At 44.5% G+C, this 20,150-nt stretch overlaps 1 protein-coding gene across 2 annotated transcripts in view; it reads left to right on the top strand.

Annotated features, from left to right (window-relative positions):
• NCBP2L (nuclear cap binding protein subunit 2 like) overlaps nucleotides 1-19,509 on the top strand; it is a 50,351-nt gene extending 30,842 nt beyond the window's left edge. For both annotated transcript variants that reach the window (XM_047715376.1, XM_047715377.1), the window contains one exon: nucleotides 18,803-19,509. In XM_047715376.1, the coding sequence (XP_047571332.1) occupies nucleotides 18,833-19,360 (528 nt within the window). In that variant the 5' untranslated portion in view covers nucleotides 18,803-18,832 and the 3' untranslated portion in view covers nucleotides 19,361-19,509. The remainder of the gene's footprint in view (nucleotides 1-18,802) is intronic.
• Nucleotides 19,510-20,150: the final 641 nt, after the last annotated feature.

Genomic DNA, 20,150 nt, shown 5'->3' with positions numbered 1-20,150 from the left:
CCCCCATTCCCCGTCGTCTTCCCCATTCCCCACCCCACACCCCCATTCTCCGTCTTCTCCGTCTTTTTCTTTCTGTCCCCTTCATTTCCCCCATTCGATTTTCCCCGCGTGTCCCTCGCCTCAGCAACCCACGCTTTCTCCTCGGGTCTGTCCCTTTCTCCTCACTTCACTTATCTTCCCCTACTTTTCCAAGCTTGCTACCCCGCCTTTTCTGATCCCCGTCTGCCACCTTAGTTGGGTCTCTGTCCTCACCCTTTCGAGAGCTTTGCTGAGGAAATGCCCATGGGCACGGGGGTGGCGTGAAACTGCGAGCCGAGGAGTTCTTGGCTCCGAGGAGAGGGTGCTTCTGGGGCTGAGGATAGGTGAAAGGTCAAATCCGTGGAGAGCGAGGCAGGCTGATTGCTTGGGTCACATACCCCTTGGGCTTTTCGAGATGTGGGGAAGGGCTGGGTGGGCAAGTACAGGCTTTCAGGGTGGCTCAGGCTTGGGGAATTGGACTGCTCTGAAATGTGGAGGATTCAATAATATTGCTCCTGAAAAAAATTCCAGATATTCATGATGTTCAGTCTGCACGTAAAACTCAAATGGATTTCAGTTTCAGTCCGCGCTCCCCACCCCCCGCGGGCTCGCTTTTACCACCCTAAGCCCGTGGCCCTCGCAGTAGGGTAGCGTATACTGCCATCTTGTGTTTCAGACCTGAAACATTCCCTGCGTCGGTCACAGAGTTCAAACTCCCGGGAGACCACAGAGGTGCCGCCTAGTGGAATCCTCACTGCATTGGTTCCGAGAGCGGGAGGAAAACGGAGACAGATTTTACGTGAAAATGGGCCCCCATGACCAGGCTGAACACCCGGACACCAGTCAGGGCCAGGGCCCCCCTCTTTCTGGTGGAGCTTCATTTGCCCGAGTCCCTGCAGATTGGGCTTTCCCTACATTTGAAATTCCCTCTGGGTGCAACAAGGAGCAGCCCTGTGACTAGGAGCAAAGGGCAGCCAAAGAACTCCCCGTTCCCAGGGCCCTGTGGGTCTTGTATGGGGGCCCCACAACTTGCGGAAATGGTGGGAGGGAGGGAGGGAGGGCAGTGCTCTCTCTGCCTTAGGGGCCAGAAAACCAGAAACAAGCTGTATCCCTAGCTCCCAACAAGATCCCAGGATCAGAGATGAAAGTGGCTTTTGGAGGTCACTGACCAGACCCGCAGAACTGGGAGCATGGTCCCTATGCTCTCACAGCCTGCTGAGGATTCAGTTTGGTCTCCCAAAAGCCAGTCCTTTCATAATATGAGAGTGATTATGAGAGCAAAGCCAATCCTTTAGATGCGTTAATTTCCCCCCCTTTTCTTCTTCTTCCCTGTCTATTTTTTTTTTAATGTTCTTGGGTAAAAGCCAGAGGAGGTAGTAGAATATGAAATTTCACAGGCATTGTGCAGACTTATAACCTACTGAATTGTTTTTTAATTACAGTGTTTATGATTTTCCCTCTTGTTTATAATTATTTTATGTTAAACATTATAACAAAATATATTAGCTCCATAAATGTTGCTTAAGTGGTGTTTTGAGAACTGCTGGGGCCTTTTTGCTTCTCTGCTTGCCTGAGTCCTCTTATCTTTGTGCATAACCTTGGGACGAGGTCCTGGTGGAAGTATTTCCTTCTTGGCATTTGGCACCATTAAACTCAAGATTTTGTCCCCTTGACATTTCCCTTGTTGTAGTCCTTGCTCTCGAGCGGTGTTGTTAATAATTCAGTGCAGCTTTGCATACTATATCCAGGCTGATCAAGAGTAAATATAACTTAGATATAGAAAAATCTGGATAGTTCAGAGAGAGGGTCAGAAAGCTACCGTGTATTTGCATACAAGTCCAGCTTGTAGTGACACATAGTATACCTCCAGAGGAAGGCTGACTGGGCAGCCCCCCCATTGGCTCCTGTCTGTGACACCTCCCTTTGCTCACATACATTGTGTTCGGTGGAGATATTCAGAGCAGCAAAATGCTCTTGCATGAACCCAGCAACCAGAGGTGGGGGGGCACTTCTACAGGGAGCTGGTGGTGGATTTCTGGGTGGAGCAGAAAGGGAAGACAAGAGGCATCTCTTTCTCAGATGGGGTCATCTAAGGGTCACTTGCTATGCACTTTACCCATGCCAGGTACAGTGTTAGTGGAGATTCCGAGGTAAATAAGACATAGCCCAGGCCCTCAAAGAACTCATGGCCTTGCTGGCAAAACAGATACATCAACAGACGAAACAGTACAAATGGGCCATAATGATGGATGCCTGGTGTGTGGTGGAAACAAGTCCCATGGGAACCTGGAGAAGGTGTCAGTTCTGGAAGGAGGGAGGGACAATCCAGGTGGAGAGAGCAGAGAACAGAGGCAGGGGTGGGGGGGGCGGGGGCGGGGTGAGGGGGGGGTGGGGGGCCCGTGAGGGCATCAGATATGCTGGGGGGCGGTGCAGAGTCATTACAAAGCAAGTTGGTGTCCTAGGAGAACAAGATGAGAGATGGAATAGTGAGAAGCAAGGCTGGAAAAAGAGGAGGGACCAGGTCTTCGAGGGGCTTGTGGGAAACGTGTGGGGGATCCTCTCACTTCACCAGTTTGTCCATGCATTTCGCAACTCTTAAGAAAAAGGATAGGGGGCACCTGGGCAGCTCAGTCAGTTAAGGGTTAAGTGTCTGATTCTTGGTTTCAGCTCAGGTCATGATCTTAGGGTCATGAGAAGGAGCCCCTCCTGCTCTCCTGGGGCGGGTTCCATGCTCAGCAGAGTCCTCTGGAGATTCTTTCCCTCTCCTTACCCGCTCTGCTCCTCCTCTCCCTCTGCTGCTTCTCCTCCTCTGCTCCTCCCCTGCTTGCCCTCTCTCTCTCTCAGATAAATAAATAAAATCTTTTTTTTTAAAAGATTTTATTTATTTATTTGACAGACAGAGATCACAAGTAGACAGAGAGGCAGGCAGAGAGAGAGAGGGAAGCAGGCTCCCTGCCGAGCAGAGAGCCCGATGTGGGACTCGATCCCAGGACCCTGAGATCATGACCTGAGCCGAAGGCAGCAGCTTAACCCACTGAGCCACCCAGGCGCCCCAATAAAATCTTTTTTAAAAAGGATACATATCATTTATTGAGCCCCTGCTATGTGCCAGGCACTTTATTTTTTTTTATTTTTTAAAGCTTTTTCTATTTTTTTTTAAAAGATTGTTTATTTATCAGAGAGAGAGAGCATGCACAAGTAGGGAGAACAGCAGGTGGAGGGAGAAGCAGGCTCACTGCTGAGCAAGGAGTCTGCCCCACGTGGGGCTCCTTCTCATGATCCCAAGATCATAACCTGAGCTGAAGGCAGAAGCTCAATGCACTGAATCACCCAGGCGTCCCAGGCTAGACATTTTACATATAATATCTCATTTAAGCCTCAGGACAACCCTGTGAAGCAGGTACTAAATTCCAGTGATGAAATGGGCTTGGGGAAGTTAAAAAAGCTTTCAGGTCACATACATCATAAGCTAGGCATTTGAATTTGAACCCGGCCACAGCTTTCTGACTTGGAAGCTTGTGCCTTTAATAATTAGATGACTTTGTGGGGTGTCTGGGTGGCTCAGTGGGTTAAGCCTCTGCCTTTGACTCAGGTCACAGGTCACGATCTCAGCGTCCTGGGATTGAGCCCCACATGGGCTCCCTGCTCGGTGGGGAGCCTGCTTCCCCCTCTCTCTCTGCCTGCTGCTCTGCTTACTTGTGATCTCTCTCTGTGTGTCAAATAAATAAATAAAGTCTTTAATAAAAAAATTAAAAAAAATAATTAGGTGACTTTGTAATGATGGGTTTATCAAACATTTACAAAATATAACAGTTTTTTTTAAGAAGATTGGACCAAAAAAACGAATTAGATACTACCATCATTCTCATGTAAGAGACAGGGAAACTGAGGCACAGAGAGATTATCCAGCATATCTAGGCATTTGCAGTCTAGCTAGGTTCAAGTGAAGGCACACAAACAGTGATTTTCAGGCAATCCTGTTTCCCTACCCTCAAAATTATTGTGTTCACCTTTCTTTGCTGGAGAAAGCAGATTATCCTTCCTGAAACTGTTCGCAATTGTTCATTACAGATTTGTAGATTGTCATAGCCAGCGTGCGTTTTAAAACCTGAATCAGGTTCTTAAATGTATTTGTGCCAAGGTACCCTTTGATTGTACAGTGAAGCCTGTGGACCCCTTCTTAGAACAGAGTCTTTAGATATGTAAAATAGAATGTGTAGGATTACAAAGGAAATCAATTACATCCTTATGCCATTATCCAGGGCGCCTGGGTGGCTCAGTCGGTGAAGCATCTGCCATCCGCTCAGGTCATGATCCCAGAGTTCTGGGATCGAGCCCCGCATCGCATCGGGCTCCCTGCTCATTGGGGAGTCTGCTTCTCCCCTTACCCCTTACTCTGCTAGTGCTCTCTCTCTCTAATAAATAAATAAATAAAATCTTACATTGTTATGCCGTTATCCAAAGATCAAAAATAGGAAGCTGTGATATAGTTACATAACATAAATGCTTGTTATTCATGTAGTAAATGCCAAGATCTAGACGCAGCTATGATAACCATGGTAACTTCAAAGTAATGAGTGTAAAAAGTATTTAAGAACACTTGTAATAACAGTAACGTGACCTAAAACTGTGATTGCCACCAGCAACAAAGTCACAGGTGCTGCTAATACTACTGTGGTCTGTTCTCTGCATTTGTAACTGAAGGAAATCTGAATTTCAGTTAGAGGTTGCAGAAAATGGAGATGTAACATTTTCCACTGAAGTTTATTTATCCTCTGGATTTTTAAGAATCCTTGCTCTAGACCAACCACCTTATAATATTAAAACAATAGCTAACACGAATGAGCCTTGACTACATGTGAGCTACTGTGCTGGGTCTTAACAGCCATTTGCCATTCATCCCTCATAGCAAGCCTATGAGGTAGCCTTGTTTTATAGCTCTGAGAGAAATGAAATTAATTTTCCAAGGTTACACAGCTGGCAAGTGGAAGAGAATGACAGAAATGTATTTTCTCACAGTTCCGGAAGCTAGAAGTCTGAGATCAAGGCATTGTGAGGCCTCTCTCCTTGCCTTGTACATGGCCGTCTTCTCCCTCTGTCTTTGCATGGTCTTTCCTCTGTGTGTTTCTGTATCCAAATTTCCTTGTCTTATAAGGAAGCAGTCATCCTGGACTAGGGCTTACCTTAATGAACTCATTTTAGCTTAATTACCTCTTCAAAGACCCCCATCGCCAAATATGGTCACATTCTGAATCACTGGGGGTTTAGGACTTCAACATACGGGATTGGGAGAGGACACAGTATAGCCCATTACAGACCCCGACCACAAGGATCCAGATTCAGTAGGTCTGGAGTGGGGACCAGGGATTTATAATTTTAAATGTCCCCAGATGTTTTATTTTGTTTTTTGCAGGGGGAGGGACAGAGGGAGAAAGAATCTTAAGCAGGCTCCCTGCCCAGAACAGAGCCCATGGCAGGGCTCGATCTCACAACCCTGAGATCATGACCTGACCCGAAATCAAGAGTCTGATGGCTAACTGAGCCTCCCAGGCGCACCCCCCCAACCCAGGGTGATTTTTACAGGCAGCCAGGTTTAGGGGCTATTATGTTCCTAACCACAAACTTTCTTAGCACAATGCTTGGGCATGGTTGATGTTCAATATATATTTGTTGATTGACCAAGAGGAAATAAAATATGGAGATGAGCAAGTGGGGGCAATTTTAAAGTGTCGTTAAGGATCGTTAAGTAGAAGTTAGATAGTTAGATGTTTCAAATAGACACCTCTGTTTGCAGATAGGGAGCTGGATCCTATGAACTCAATGTCCATCCCTTCTTCTAGTTTTTTTTTTTACACAAAAAGGATGAGGTGCAAATTTATATGCAAGTGTTAAGAGAACGTGAACTGAGAACTGATGTGAATTGGATAGAGTTAACAAGAAAACAAAAGTAAGATCCTACATATGTAGGCCATTTGAGTCTTTGTGATTGCATATTTCTATCTGGGGCTTTGCCTATTGTGGATACATGCGTGTGCATGCATGTGGAGGGTGTTAGAATACAGCTGTATATGAGTGAGAAGGATTTGGATAGAAGGGTGTGTGAATGGGTACTTGGATCAGGTTTCTTTTTTAAAAAAATTTTAAAAGATTTTATTTATTTATTTGAGAAAGAGAGGGAGAGAACAGAGAGAGTGAGAGGGAACAGACTCCCGCTGAGCAGAGAGCCTGATGCAGGGTTCAATCCCAGGACCCTGGGATTATAACCTGAGCTGAAGGCAGATGCTTCACCGACTGAGCCACCCAGGCACCCCATTATATCAGGTTTCTTTTTTTTTTTAAATTTAATTGAATTTATTTTTTAAAATTTTATTTATTTATTTGAAAGACGGAAATCACAGGTAAGCAGAGAGGCAGGCAGAGAGAGAGAGAAGGAAGCAGGCTCCCCACTGAGCAGAGAGCCTAATACGGGGCTCGATCCCATGACCCTGGGATCACGACCTGAGCCGAAGGCAGAGGCTTTAACCCACTGAGCCACCCAGGTGCCCCTTGAATTTATTTTTTATCAACATATAACAGGATTATTTGTTTTCAGGGTATATCAGTTTCTTAATCTCCCTTGAGGGTCACTTTACTCATCCACCAGAGGAGCTCAACAAATGGTTACCATTTAAGAACTTCAAAAAGTAGTGGTAGTAGTAGTAGTAGTAAGAACTTCAAAAAGTAGTGGTAGTAGTAGTAGTAGTAGTAGTAGTAGTAGTAGTAGTAGCAGCGCAGTAATATAAAGCCCTGGTACTCAGAATCTCTAGTTATTCTAAATTTCTTTAAATTCTGATTTAGTTGACTATAGCTTGTTTTCCATCCCTCTATACAACTGGGATTTGCTCTGTTCAGAATAGACACATTTTTTGTCTTGCTGAAAATAAAATATATCCCCCCTATGGAAGAAATTCTAGCTAAACTGTTGATGGTGGTGACCTTGAAGGAGGGGGTGGGATTGAGTGTTGGGGGGGGGAGGAGGTAAAGGAGAGGGACCTTCTAGTGTTATCATTTGCCAAAAAATTAGTACATTGTTAGTAATAAGTTAAATAATTGTTTATAAAGTAATAGAAGTATTTAGAAAACAGATGGTATGGAGAAGCATCAAAATTCAGCCACTATTCTGGCCAGCCGAGAACACTTTTATCTTAGCGTCCCTCTTGATAGAACCATTTCATGGAGATCAGATATGTATGCATCCTAATATCTGCAGTATTTTCTTCTGGGCTCAGAGAGAGGGTGGTTAAAGGAAGTGAGGGAGGGAGGGAGAGAGAGTAAGTAAGTTATGAGATAAAATGTGTGATAGATGGGGGTGCACCTGGGTGGCTCAGTGGGTTAAGCCTCTGCTTCGGCTCAGTTTCATGATCTCAGGGTCCTGGGATAGAGCCCTGCATCGGCTCTCTGCTCAGCAGAGAGCCTGCTTCCTCCTCTCTCTCTGCCTACCTGTGATGTCTCTCTCTCTCTCTCTGTCAAATAAATAAATAAATAAATCTTAAAAAAGGTGTAATAGATGGCAGCACAGGGCGGTGATGGAAGTAACACAGTGTGGGCACATGTAAGACAGATTGGAAAGATCAAGGAAGGCTTCCTGGAAGAGGTGATGCCTGAATTGAGCCTTAAAAATGAATTGGGACATTGAGGAGGGTATGTGCTATGGTGAGTGCTGTGAAGTGTGTAAACCTGGCGATTCACAGACCTGTACCCCTGGGGATAAAAATATATTATATGTTTATAAAAAATAAAATAAAATAAAATAAATAAATAAATAAATAAATAAAATCTTAAAAAAATGAATTGGGCAGGCTGAGCCCATTTTCTAGTGCCTCATAAACACTTGCCTAATGTGATAGTGGACTTAAAGATTTAGTGCCTAGCACATAGTAAAAGCTCAATAAATAGTAGGTATCATTACCTGACCCTTTCAACAAATTTGAGGAATAAATAATAAATAAATGAATAAACAAACATAATAAAATAAATAAAAATAAATTATTTAAAAATAAATAATAAATAATAAATTCCTCCACTATGAGGAAGAACTGAGATATGCACATAGAGTACTAAAGATGGTGCCAGGCACCTAGTAAGTGCCCCATACAGGTGGGGGTTGATAGTGTTGTGGTCGTGGTTTTATTATTTGGGGGTTCTACTGGACTGAGACGGAATCTTCTGTCTCCTATCTTCTGTGTTGTCTGACTGTGCAGTTTGTCCTGTTAAATTGCTTCAGATATGATGTCTCCAAGCATGCTTATGTTGGGAGTGTTTCACTGGAAGCTTTTCCTCATAACAACTACCAGCTCGGGGCACCTGTGTGGCTCAGTCGGTTAAGCATCTGCCTTGGGCTCAGATCAAGATATCTGAGTCCAGGGATTAAGCCCTGCCTCAGGCTCCCTGCTCAGCAGGGAGTCTGCTTCTCCCTCTCCTTTTGCCCACCCCCCCACTTGTGCTCTCTCTCTGTCTCAAATAAATAAATAAAATATTAAAAGAAAAAAAAAAAACAAAACACTGGCGCAGCCATGTGCTGTGCTCACGTAGTCTCCAGAAGCATATAGAGCACAGTGGAGCTGATAGTAGAAAAAGTAGTTGCCTCCTGGTTGCCTCAGAAAGTATTTTCTGTGTGGTAAAGAGATAGTCTCTGGTTTTCTGATCAATACGGCCCCTGGATTGCTGAAGCCAGCTGGTAGACATGAATCGAAAGCCTTCCCCATCTTTTTTTGGGCATGCTCATTGTTCTGGATCAGAGAATAGAGTGTACGTAGGCCACAAATCTGCTCCACAGTCCAGCCCCATCTCCCCACAAAAGCCAAGAGCAACTCCTTTTTCTCCAGAAGTTGGGGCTGGCTTTTTCTCTGGTTTCCCTAGCAGGGCAAGTCTTCCAGTTTTTGCAGAGCTTTATGAATATTCTAATGGGCATTTGTAACTGGTGGGTATCAGAGGCTGCTAGCTTGCTGCCCTGTTAACCCCGAGTGCCCCAGATATAATCAATCTTCTTCCTGAAGACTTCAGTTAGAAGGCACAAAAGTCCTTTGCTTTTTCTTTTAAAAAACGATTTATTGATTTATTTGAGAGAGAGAGAGAGAGCATGCGCCAGTGGGAGGGGGGTAGCAGAGGGAGAGTGAGAAGGAGGAAGCAGGGGTCCAGATCTCGTGACCCTGAGATCATGACCTGAGCCAAAATCACGAGTCAGACACTTAACCGACTAAGCCACCCAGGCACCCCAAGTCATTTGCCTTTTCCTTTATGACTAGCTTTCCACCCCTCCAGCCTGGGGAGCCTGTTTTTAGCATCTCGTTTTAACTCAATCCAGGACTCCTCTGCCTCTTTGTAAGAAAAAGCTGTGTTACACTTTCCTATAGCTTTCGATCTCCTCTGGCAAGAGGGAGGTTAAGGATAGAGGGAAGATGAATGAACCTGGGGATGCCTGTCAGGGTGTGGGGATGAAGAGGGCTGGAGGGGCGGGAGGCTGCTGTCTTCCTCTCTGAGCTGAGAAGCCAGGTGCATTGCAGAGAGCAGGGCAGGAGGAGGGTAACTATCTTGCGGAGATAACTTGTAAGGCTTTGACGTCGTTTGTAGATCCCAAGCTACTGATTAGGGGCCCCTGACCTAATATAGTAGAAAAATGGTTTGTGTTGTTGGTGCTGGTTTTTAATATCCTTCCTGACATGTATCTCCCTTCCTGTATTAGCTTTCTGAATCCTGATACTGTGCACTCAGATTGATCTCTTGGCCCTACTTTCCACTCCTTGGCATTCTCATTTACCTTCCAGTCACCTCTGGAATTCTGGACCTGGTTTATCCAGTCCTTTGTCCCCACTCCATATGTTGATCTAAAGGTAGCCTCTAACTTGTACAGAGGCTGAGATCTCAAAGTTCATTCTGAAGTCAATTGTTTGCAAGGTGGCAGGAATTCTCCCATAGAAGAAAATACCGTCGGGGCACCTGGGTGGCTCAGTCAGTTGGGCTGCTGCCTTCAGCTCAGGTCCTCATCTCAGGGTCCTGGGATCGAGGCCCATGTAGGGCTCTCTGCCCGGTGGGGAGTCTCCCTCTCTCTCTGTACTCCCCCCCCCCCACAAATAGATACAATTTTTTAAAAGAAAGAGAAGAAAATATTGTTATAAATGGTAGTTATATTTCCAGGCCAGCCCACCACTCTAACACACACACACTTTAATGTACTAGAAGTGTGGGCCATTTGCAAGGAAAAGGTTGAAAATCTTGGTCATTCAGCCAAAACAGGAAGACAATCCAAGGGAATAAGTCATGCTTTAGCCTGGGCGGCTGGCTGGAGCAGGAGTCAAGGAAGTCGAGCTGGGTGAGGTAGAATGAGGCTTTCATGGAGGCTCCTCGGACAGCCTCTGATGACTTTGCGAGGCTGCAGGCCGTCACACTACTAGTTCTTTTTTCTTTCTAATTTTGCTTCAAAACTGACAGCTTTCAGTAATTATGACTACCATATCCTGGGCTCCTCTTCTATGTCGATTCACCAACCTGCTCCTCATTTCAGCCTCACAAAAGCACTCGCAAGTAAACGCTGTAATGACCTTTATTCTATAGACCGGGAGACAGAGTTTCGGGAAGGTCAGTGAGCTTGACGAAAGTTCCTGGGTACAGTTGGAGAGCAGGTCAGTGGTTTCCCACTCCCCAGACCCAGGCTTTTACAGTCTGTACTCAGCCAGCCTTTTCTTTCCCTTATCAGGAGGTATATCACCAACACCGAGGGCTAGCACCCAGGATTAGAGTTATCAGTAAGCTCACAAAGAATGGAGCAATCTAGAGAGGTGAAGGGAGGGAGGAAGGGGAATATTTTGCTAGGCACAAGTTCAGCTAAGAACCCGGTACAGACAAATGCTTCTCAAACTGTTAACTATGCATACAAATCATCCGAAGCCCCTGAAGCTGATGTCTCTTCAGCAGGCCTGGGGAGGAGGCCCTGAGCCTCCTGCTTTTTCCCAGGCTCCCAGGTGATGCTGCTCCTGTGGGCCCCGGGCAGCACTGAGGAGCAAGGCCACAGGGTGCAGTCGATAAACGAAACAATCAAACGTCAATTAATACCCCATTTTTAATTTTATCAGGGTCAGTTTCAACACTGAACTTCAATTTATGATTCCCTTTTCTCCTGTAGGCGGCCCAGGCCATTGTCTCTGCTTTCGATCTGCCTGTTTTAGCATATGCTCAACTGTTTGTTTGTTTGTTTATATTTATATTTTTAAAAGATTGATGTATTTTATTTGAGAGAGAGAGAGCGCAGAAGGGAGGGGCAGAGGGAGAGGGAGAGGGAGAGAGAAACTTAGACTCTGTGCTGAGCCTAGAACCCAATGTAGGGCTCAATCTCTCCACCCTGAGATCAGGACCTGAGCCAAAACCAAGAATCGGTTGCTAAACTGACCACACCATGTAGGGGCCTCTCAACTGCTCTTTGAGAAACAGGTGTTAAAGACATATGAGCATCTTCTGCCACTCTGAGCTCTAAGCAGCCTGAATCAGGCTCCTGACCCAAGTGTCTCCTGGCACAAGCTAGATCTCAGGCCATGGGGGTTCCAGGCCTCAGCTGCTGCTCCCAGCTCTCTACCACCAGGAACAGTTGTATAAAGGTAAAGCATGTAACACTGACGTCCCAGCTCTTTCGAATTTCCTTTCTCAGAGCTGCTGTCTTCATCTGCAGCAGGAAACAGCCTGGCTTATTTCTTTGGCATAGTTGAAATGATACCAAGCATTGGTTTAAGGCAGCTATTGGAAAGGCTGTTCACGGGGTCCTCCTGCCAATTCCAGAAGGCCAGTAAAATTTGTTTCCTGGAAGGTTGTTTGCTTTACCTTGCCGCCTCCTCTCCTCTCCTCTCTCCTCTCCCCAACCCTACTCCTCCGAGGATTTTGATCGTGATCATTTTGAGCCATTCTTCAAGTTTTTCTTCTATTTTTAGAGTCTCTGACTCATTCTTCCCCAATAGCAAAAGTCAGGGAGGGCCTTCTATTCTAGCCAAGCTCTACTTTCTAAAGTAGGAAATAGTCTCTCACAGTGTCTACAAATCAACTTGATGGTCTGTGGCACACAATGACTGGATTGCTTTGCCATCTTCTCTTTCTCTCTAACTGTGGCCTTTCTAACTCCTGTTGCAAGTAGGTGTTCGTCCAGCCTCCCCTCAAATACACTGGATAAGTTCACATCTCTTGATTGGATAAATGAAAAACTGTACTGAAAAGGACTTGCCATCTTCCCTTGTGACTCCTTATCCATTAATCTTACTTTTACCATATGGAGCAGAAAGAATCCCTTGAATGTTTCATGAGGGCTCTTGTATCTTCTTTAACCGTCTCTTTGTGAGACTAAACACGCCCAGTTCTCAATCAGTCTGCAGTATTTTGTTTCGTTTTCTTTCTTTCTTAAGATTTTATTTATTTATTTATTTATTTATTTATTTAACTGAGAGAGAGAGTGAGAGTGAGAGAGCACAAGCAACGGGAGCAACAGAGGGAGAGGGAGAACCAGGTTCCTTGCCGAGCAGGGAGCCTGATGCAGGGAGCCTGATGCAGGGCTCGATCTCAGGACCCTGGGATCATGACCTGAGCTGCAGGCAGACACTTAACTGACTGAGCCACACAGGTCCCTCAGTAATTTTTAATGATTTATTTATTTATTTTTGAGAGATAGTGTGGCATGAGGGCGGGGGTTGAGGGGGAGGGGGAGAGGGAGAGAGAATCTCAAGCAGACTCCTTGCTGAGCATGGAGCCTGACATGGGTCTTGACCTCCTGACTGTGAGATTATGACCTGAGCTGAAACCAAGAGTCACTTAACCAACTGAGTCACCCAGGTGCCCTCAGTCTACAGTGGTTTCTTGACCCTCATCTTAAAATCAGGCACCTGGAAATGGACATACTGTTTCCTGTGTGGTTTGACCCGTGCTGAGCACATTAGGACCCTTCCTTCCTATGATCTTCTAATATGATTTTATGATTCTGTTGACTTAAAAAAAAAGGAAGTCCTCTCTTCAGGTGTATTGAGCACCTACTTTGGGTCAGATACAGTACCTAAGATCTACTAAGCAACCTCTCCAAAGGTTTGGCAGTTGAGGGTCTCTATTCTCCCTGACCCCATGGGGCCAGGAGATGCTATAGCTACCCTCTTCCCATACTTCCTGTTATCTACTGTCCTCCAGGTCTTTCACTTAGTGAGGACCTCAGCACCTCAGTTATGGTCTCCCCAACTCTGGCTACCATCCTGAGTGATTTTGATGATCCGCAAGCTTACTCCTTTCAGTCCTCTTCATCTCCAGCCCACTTCACCAACCCATTCCCATCATCTACTTTGTTTTCAACAGATAATCTCATCACATATTCCCTTATGCAAATCAAGGCCATCAGATGCTCACTTTCATTTTCCTGCCCTTACCCCACCCTGCCACATAGCTATGGCCCTACAGGTCCTAATATCCTTTTTCTTTTCTTTCTCTTCCTTCCTTCCGTCCTCCATTCCTCCTTCCCTCCCTCCCTCCCCCCCCCTCTTTCTTTCTTTCTTTCTTTCTTTCTTTCTTTCTTTCTTTCTTTCTTTCTTTCTTCTTATAGGAATAGACATAGCTTGTCCAGTTCAAGGCTAATGCATCTATTTATGCCTCAGAGTCCATTCTCTCCTGCCTCTTGGGAACTTTTCTCCATTGTTATCCCCCTTCTCATTCGTATCCTCAACCACTCTTTCTTTTTTTATTGACTGCTTCCAGTGAGCATTTAGATCTGCTCCACTTTCTCCCACTAAACAAACAAACAAAAACTCTTCTTCGACTGTTCCCAGTTGGCGCTCACCCTATTTCTTGCCTTCCATCATCAAGGAAGCTTTTCAAAAGTGAACAGTCTACACTTGCTGCCTCCATTTCCTCACCTCCCATTCAAAACTCAGCCCTGCCCTTTCCACCACCCAGTCTGGCTTTTCTGACCCCAGAACACCACTGTTAACTGCTCTTGTTAAGGAAACCAATGACATCCTGAGTGCTGAACCCAACGAGCAATCTGAAGTCTTGATTTTCCTGGAACTCTCTCTGCTGCAGATAACATAAATGATTGCCCTCACTCCACTTCTGCCCTCATGCCTCTCTTGAAAGTGCCTACTCCTTGGCTTTGGTCGTGCTCTTCCTCTCATGATTCTCCTCATTCCTCTTGGTTACTCCTTCCTGTGCCCTTTTGCAGACTCTTCCTCTGCCACCCTTTCAGTGCTGGTCTTTGCCAGCATTTTTCTCATTCTATACCTTTCCCCTAGATCATAGTATCCATCCCCATGGTTTTATCTACCTACCATGCTGATGACTCCCTGCACCATGGTTATAGCCTCAGCCCTCTATTGTGAGCTCCAAACCTGATTACTCAATTGTGACTAAACATGTGGGACATGGTATGTCCCATGGGTACCTCAAAACCAAGCTCCGTGTGTCAAAAATTCATCTTCCTTACTCAAATCTGCCCCCCATCCTCTCTCTACCCCACTACCACCATTTTGGTGATCCAGACCTCTGTCCACACAGTTGTCCAGGCCTGAATCTCAAGAGTCATCCAATACTCTTCATTCAAGCAGTTGCCAAGGCTTGTTAAGTCTATCTTATTTTTTAAAAAGGATTTTTAAAATTTATTTGAGAGAGAGAGAATGCATGAGAGGGGAGTGGTCAGAAGGAGAAACAGACTCTCTGCTGAGCAGGGAGCCAGATGTGGGACTCGATCCCCGAACTCCAGGATCATGACCCAAGCCAAAGGCAGTTGCTTAACCAACTGTGCTACTCAGGCACCCATTAAGTCTATCTTCTAAGTCTCTGGTATGTCTTGTCTTGTTTTTCTTTTTTAAAGATTATTTATTTATTTATTTATTTTTGAGAGAGAGAGAGAGAGAGTGCACAAGAAGGAGCATAAGCAGGGTGGAGAAGGAGAAGCAGGCTCCCCACTGAGCAGGGAGCCCAACATGGGGCTGGATCCCGGGACCCTGGGATTGTGACCTGAGCCCAAAGGCAAGACACTTCACTGACTGAGCCACCCAGGAATCCCTGGTATTTCTTTTCTTTATGTTACTACAGCATGCTAATCCAGACTCTCCATCTTCTTTCTTTAAACTATTTAAATAGCTTCTCAACTAGTCTCCTGCCTCTTAGCCTACTCCCCTTTAATCTGTTCTCCACACTGGGGCTAGAATTAGTTTTCTGAAATTCAAATCACATCACATCACTCCTCTCTGCTTCAAGCTTTACATGACTCCCCACTGTTTCCTGGTAGAGTCCAAGCTGCTCTTCATCCCTTACAAGGACTTTCACAACCTGGGCCTGCCTACCCTCCAAGTCTTATCTCCTCCTTATGACCTATAATGCTTTCCTTATCCTTGTGCCCAGGGAATAGCAAACCAAGCAGCCCACACTGCTTCCATGCCTTTGGACACACTGTTCTCTCTGCCTAGAATGACCCCTTGTCCTCCAGCCAAACTCTTATTCAACTTCCAAAATTGAGCTTGGAGCAGGTCAGGAGAGTTACACCAGAAACTAGTAACAGTGATTTGCCTCTGCAGAGAGCTGGGGGGCTGGGGCAGAGGTGGGAGGCCAGCTTGCCACTTGCATTTCGCATCCTTTGGTACGTTTTGTACTTTGTGCCAGACATCTGAATTGGTTACTTGAAATATAAGTACAATGTGATCATTTAAAAAAAAAAGACTTAGGGATCATGTCTTCTAGAAAGTTACCCCCCCCCCCGCATTCTTTCCCTCTGTAGTCCACCCCCTTCTTTGTGCTACCTCTGGGCCTCCTATAAGCAAAATAATCACATTTGTTGTTATTTCTCTTTTAAGCTGTCTAGCTCCCCAAACTGTGAGCTTCTTGAGGGCAGAAACATATCTTATCTTTTGTTATTTCCCCAGGATCTGGCACAGTACTCCACGAATGTTTATCCAATGAAGAAATGGGTGAAAAAAATGCAGTATGGGATGCCCCAATGATAAAACAGGGCTCCCAAGACTGTGCTCTTTTCAGATCTCCCTCTGTCCCTTTGCTGTGTGTCAAATCTAAAAGTCATAATTGGCATTTATTAAGTATTAGCCATCATCTTGTCAGTTTGGATTTAACATAATCCAACGCTGCCCAGATCCGTTCAAAGTACCTTGAGTCACTGGAAGAGTTGACAGGTATTTATATGTCTTATTCTGAGTCACTGAATCACAGAATGGAATAATGTGTCTAATACCTGCCGTTGATTGAACACCTACACCATGTTAAGCATTGTGCTAGGTGCTTTTTTTTTTTTTTTGCACATGACACTGTCACAGCATTTGCTGCAAGGCAGATGTTTTGATCCCCAGTTTACAGACGTGGAAATTGAAACCAGTATGGTTAAGCACTTTGCCCAGGGTCACATTTCTAGTAAGTGGTGAAGCTGAGATTTGAACTGAGGTCTTTTGACTTCGAAATTCATGCTTGATTCATATGCCACACCGACAGAAAGAGGACCTCTCCATTGCTTTGAGTGTTCTGCAAGGGATTCTCCAAGGCTGACTTGAAATCCCCCGTGCCTGGTGCTCCCTGCTCCCCAAGGCAGCCATTCCATCTTAGGCAGTTCTGACCATTTTGAAAGCTTTTATTTGCAGAAAGCCAAAATTATAAATGAGCTGAACAAGACACAGCCAAGAATAGAGCCTTTTGGCTCATTGCTAGAACTTCCCTTCTGGTCTGACACCAAACCATTCCATTTATTCAACTAGTTGCAGACTCTTCTCAACAAACAGCTGGAGTGTCCAGCCTATACGTTGCCATCTTGTCTACAAGAAAATTATAGGAAACTTTGTACAATGTCTGGATGAAATGAAATCCACTCTAGCTATCACATTCTCCAATCTGCCAATCTAGTAACCAGATTTAAAAAAAAAAAAAAAGGAAATGAAGTCTGGGAGGGATATTTGTTTTTTAGCGGGGCAATTTGTCAATGACTCAGAGTAATGAGTTTCTAGCGGCACACTTTCAGCCATCATCGACAGGCTGTCAGGAAGATGGTTTTTGGGCAGTGGGCTTCCTACTGCTCTTCAAATGACATCTAAATAGGCAGCACCCCCCCCCCCATTTTCATTGCTTTGAATTGCACAGCTCTGTTGTTTGCACCTGGTTTTATTTAGGCTTCTATTTCAGTTTTCTATTTTATTTTTCTTTGACTGTGCTCTGTCCTTGCACATGTTTTCTGTGTCTAGTTCATTCCTGAAATTTCTACATCTTCCTTCCAAACACATATGTGTGTGCATGGGTGCTGGCGTGTGTGTGCGTGCGCACACACACACACACACACACACACACATTCACCCTCCTTGTCTGTTGAGAGTCAGTGCATTGCAGCCTCTCCTTCTGGAAGCCTTCTCTGATGCCCCCACGCTGGGTAACTGCTTCTCCTCCTCCTGTGTGATACAGTGGAAAGTGACCACAGTGCCCATCACAGAGTAGATCCCCAGTAAATGTTCATTGCCTTCTTCCCTTTCCCCCTTGTATAGCTCTATACCAGTGTCGATCATGCCATTTTGTATTTTCTTGTTTACTTGTCTGGCTTCATCGCTCAATTCTGAACTCATGCACGCATTCATTTGACAGATATTTATTGCATGTCTCCTGTGTCTGTGCAGATCATTGTTCATGCCTAGTGCCGGGGATACAAATAATTTCTGAATGTCGTACTTTTGCCATGTCTTTTTCGTTCTTGGGTTTGTAGCACCTTGCATAGTGCCTGGCAAGAAAAGAGTGTTCATGAAGTGTTTAGGAGAAAACATTTCCTCAGCAGGGTTCCTGCTGGGGTGCAGGTTAGTTGTTGAACATCAGTTCCTGGATCTTGCCCTAGATCTACTGAGTCAGAATCTTTGAAGGGCGGGCTGCAAAAATTTGCATTTCCATCCAGTTCTGCAGGTATTTCTTGCACACTAAAACTTGGAAACTGTTGCTAAATGGGTGTGTGTGTGTGTGTGGAACTAATGCCTGTTTTTGAAAAGTATAGCTAAAATTGATTGGGTCATTTTTAATGTCTCTGATGGCAGCAGGAAAATTTAGTCAAGGGGGAAAGGGCATTAGTTAAAATTCTCTGGGGAGATTTTTAAATAGATGGAATATTCGAGTAATCACATATAGGGCCTTCTAAGTCTAAGATGAAAAGTGGATTTATTACTAGTAAAATCTTATCTTAATTTAGGTCAAATTTATGATGCCAGAAAGTTTTAGTTTTTATAGAGCTACATGTACACTTACAGTGTATATATAGGGACATTTTGTCTAACCTAACAGTACAATATATTGATTTCCATATTATAGACTTGAATCATGAATTTGTTATTTTAAGCCATGAGAGGTTAACTGTATTTGTGTTTTGACCCTGATTATAGATATCTGATTTATTAGATGCTTAATCCTCGATCAGGAATGATGATAGTACTCATTCTCCATGAAAATTTGATCCATTTTACTGTTTTATGCCATATTTTCCAAGAGCATTCTGTCATTAAATGTGCTCTTTGGTAATAGATTAGGTATGTAAGAGCTGAGTCAACCGAATACAGTGTAGTTTCCCTTGCAAGAAGACTCATGAAGCTGCATTTTATGACCATGTTCCTGGGGCCTGGAAGTTTCCATTTTGGGTTTGCCTTGATGTGATCCTCATAGTCAAGAGCTGAGGTGTCCATGCATCAGGGCACAAACTTCTTAAATATACACAACTTTGTGTTTCTGCTTCCTTCCCTGTAACTTTATTATTATTATTTTAAATTTAATTTAGGGTTTTGTTGGCGGTGTCACTGCTGCTAAGATGGATCGCCAGCAGTTGCCCTCACGGCGTCCACTGGGCACCGTGTCCAACGATCTGAGAATTCTGCAAGGTGATTCCTCCCTGGAGCTGAGCGAGTACAGGGACCAGCAGCTCAGTGGTGATAATGATGAACAGGAGAAACTACTGAAGGAGAGCTCCACTCTCTACGTGGAGAATCTTTCCTTTCAAACCACCGAAGAGCAAATATATGAGCTCTTTAGTAGATGTGGTGATGTCAAGCATGTATTTATGGGCCTGGATAAAATTAAGAAAAAGGCATGTGGCTTCTGTTTTGTAGAATACTATAACAGACTTGATGCTGAAAATGCCATGTGGTTCCTAAATGGGACCTGCCTAGATGATCATATTATCCACACAGATTGGGATCTGGGCTTTAGAGAGGGCAGGCAATATGGCCGCCGCCGACCTGGGGGCCAGGTAAGAGATGACTTGCATGAAGATTTTGATGTTGGTAGGGGTCGCTCTGGAAAACAGGCTCAGGGCTGTGATCGAAGAGGAATCCATTAGTGAAAAACCTGCAGCTCTGGCCCCTGGAAAAGTCTATTAAGGAACAACACCAGGCCAGCAAATAATCCATTTTGTAACAAGTTGAAATTACTTTATGTGCTGAGCAGAGACCCTTTGGTTGTATTTTTCCTCTCTGAAATGTTATTAAATGGCACAAACAAAAACATCCTTTTGCTCTTGTCTTAATTTTGAAGCAGGTTGTCGGATTTCCAGTTTGACTGCCTGGTGGTCAAAAGTGATGTTAGGAATAAATTAGGTATAAATTAGGTATCCGAGTCAACCAAAGCACAACTACCATTTCAGGAAGATTTTATAGTCATGTTTCCAGGGCCTGAAATGATTTTTTAAAGAGCTTGTGTAAAATAAAGTCAAATCAATGGAAATTTAGAAGAATTATCAAAGGAATAAAGGCACATTATTTTAGCATAAAAAACATTAAAAAATCTGGGAGAGTTTATAATGAAACAAAAATTCTCTTGCCACACCAATTCTTACCCCAGGCCTACTCCCTTGGCAATAACTTTTAATTTTTTAAAGACTTTATTTTTATTTTTATGTTTTTAAGATTTCCTTTACTTGACACAGAGAGAGTACACAAGCAGGGGAAGTGGCAGAGGGATAAGGAGAAACAGGCTCCCCACTGAGCAGGGAGACCCAAATGGGGCTCCATCCCAGAACCCTGGGATCATGACCTGAGCCAAAGGCAGATGCTTAACCCACTGAGCCACCCAGGAGCCCCTTAACATTTTATTTTTAAGTCATCTCTACATGCAACGTGGGACTCGAACTC

This window comes from Lutra lutra, chromosome X, assembly GCF_902655055.1.
Source record: "Lutra lutra chromosome X, mLutLut1.2, whole genome shotgun sequence".
NCBI lineage: Eukaryota > Metazoa > Chordata > Mammalia > Carnivora > Mustelidae > Lutra > Lutra lutra.
This window is presented reverse-complemented; position numbering and strand designations above follow the sequence as displayed.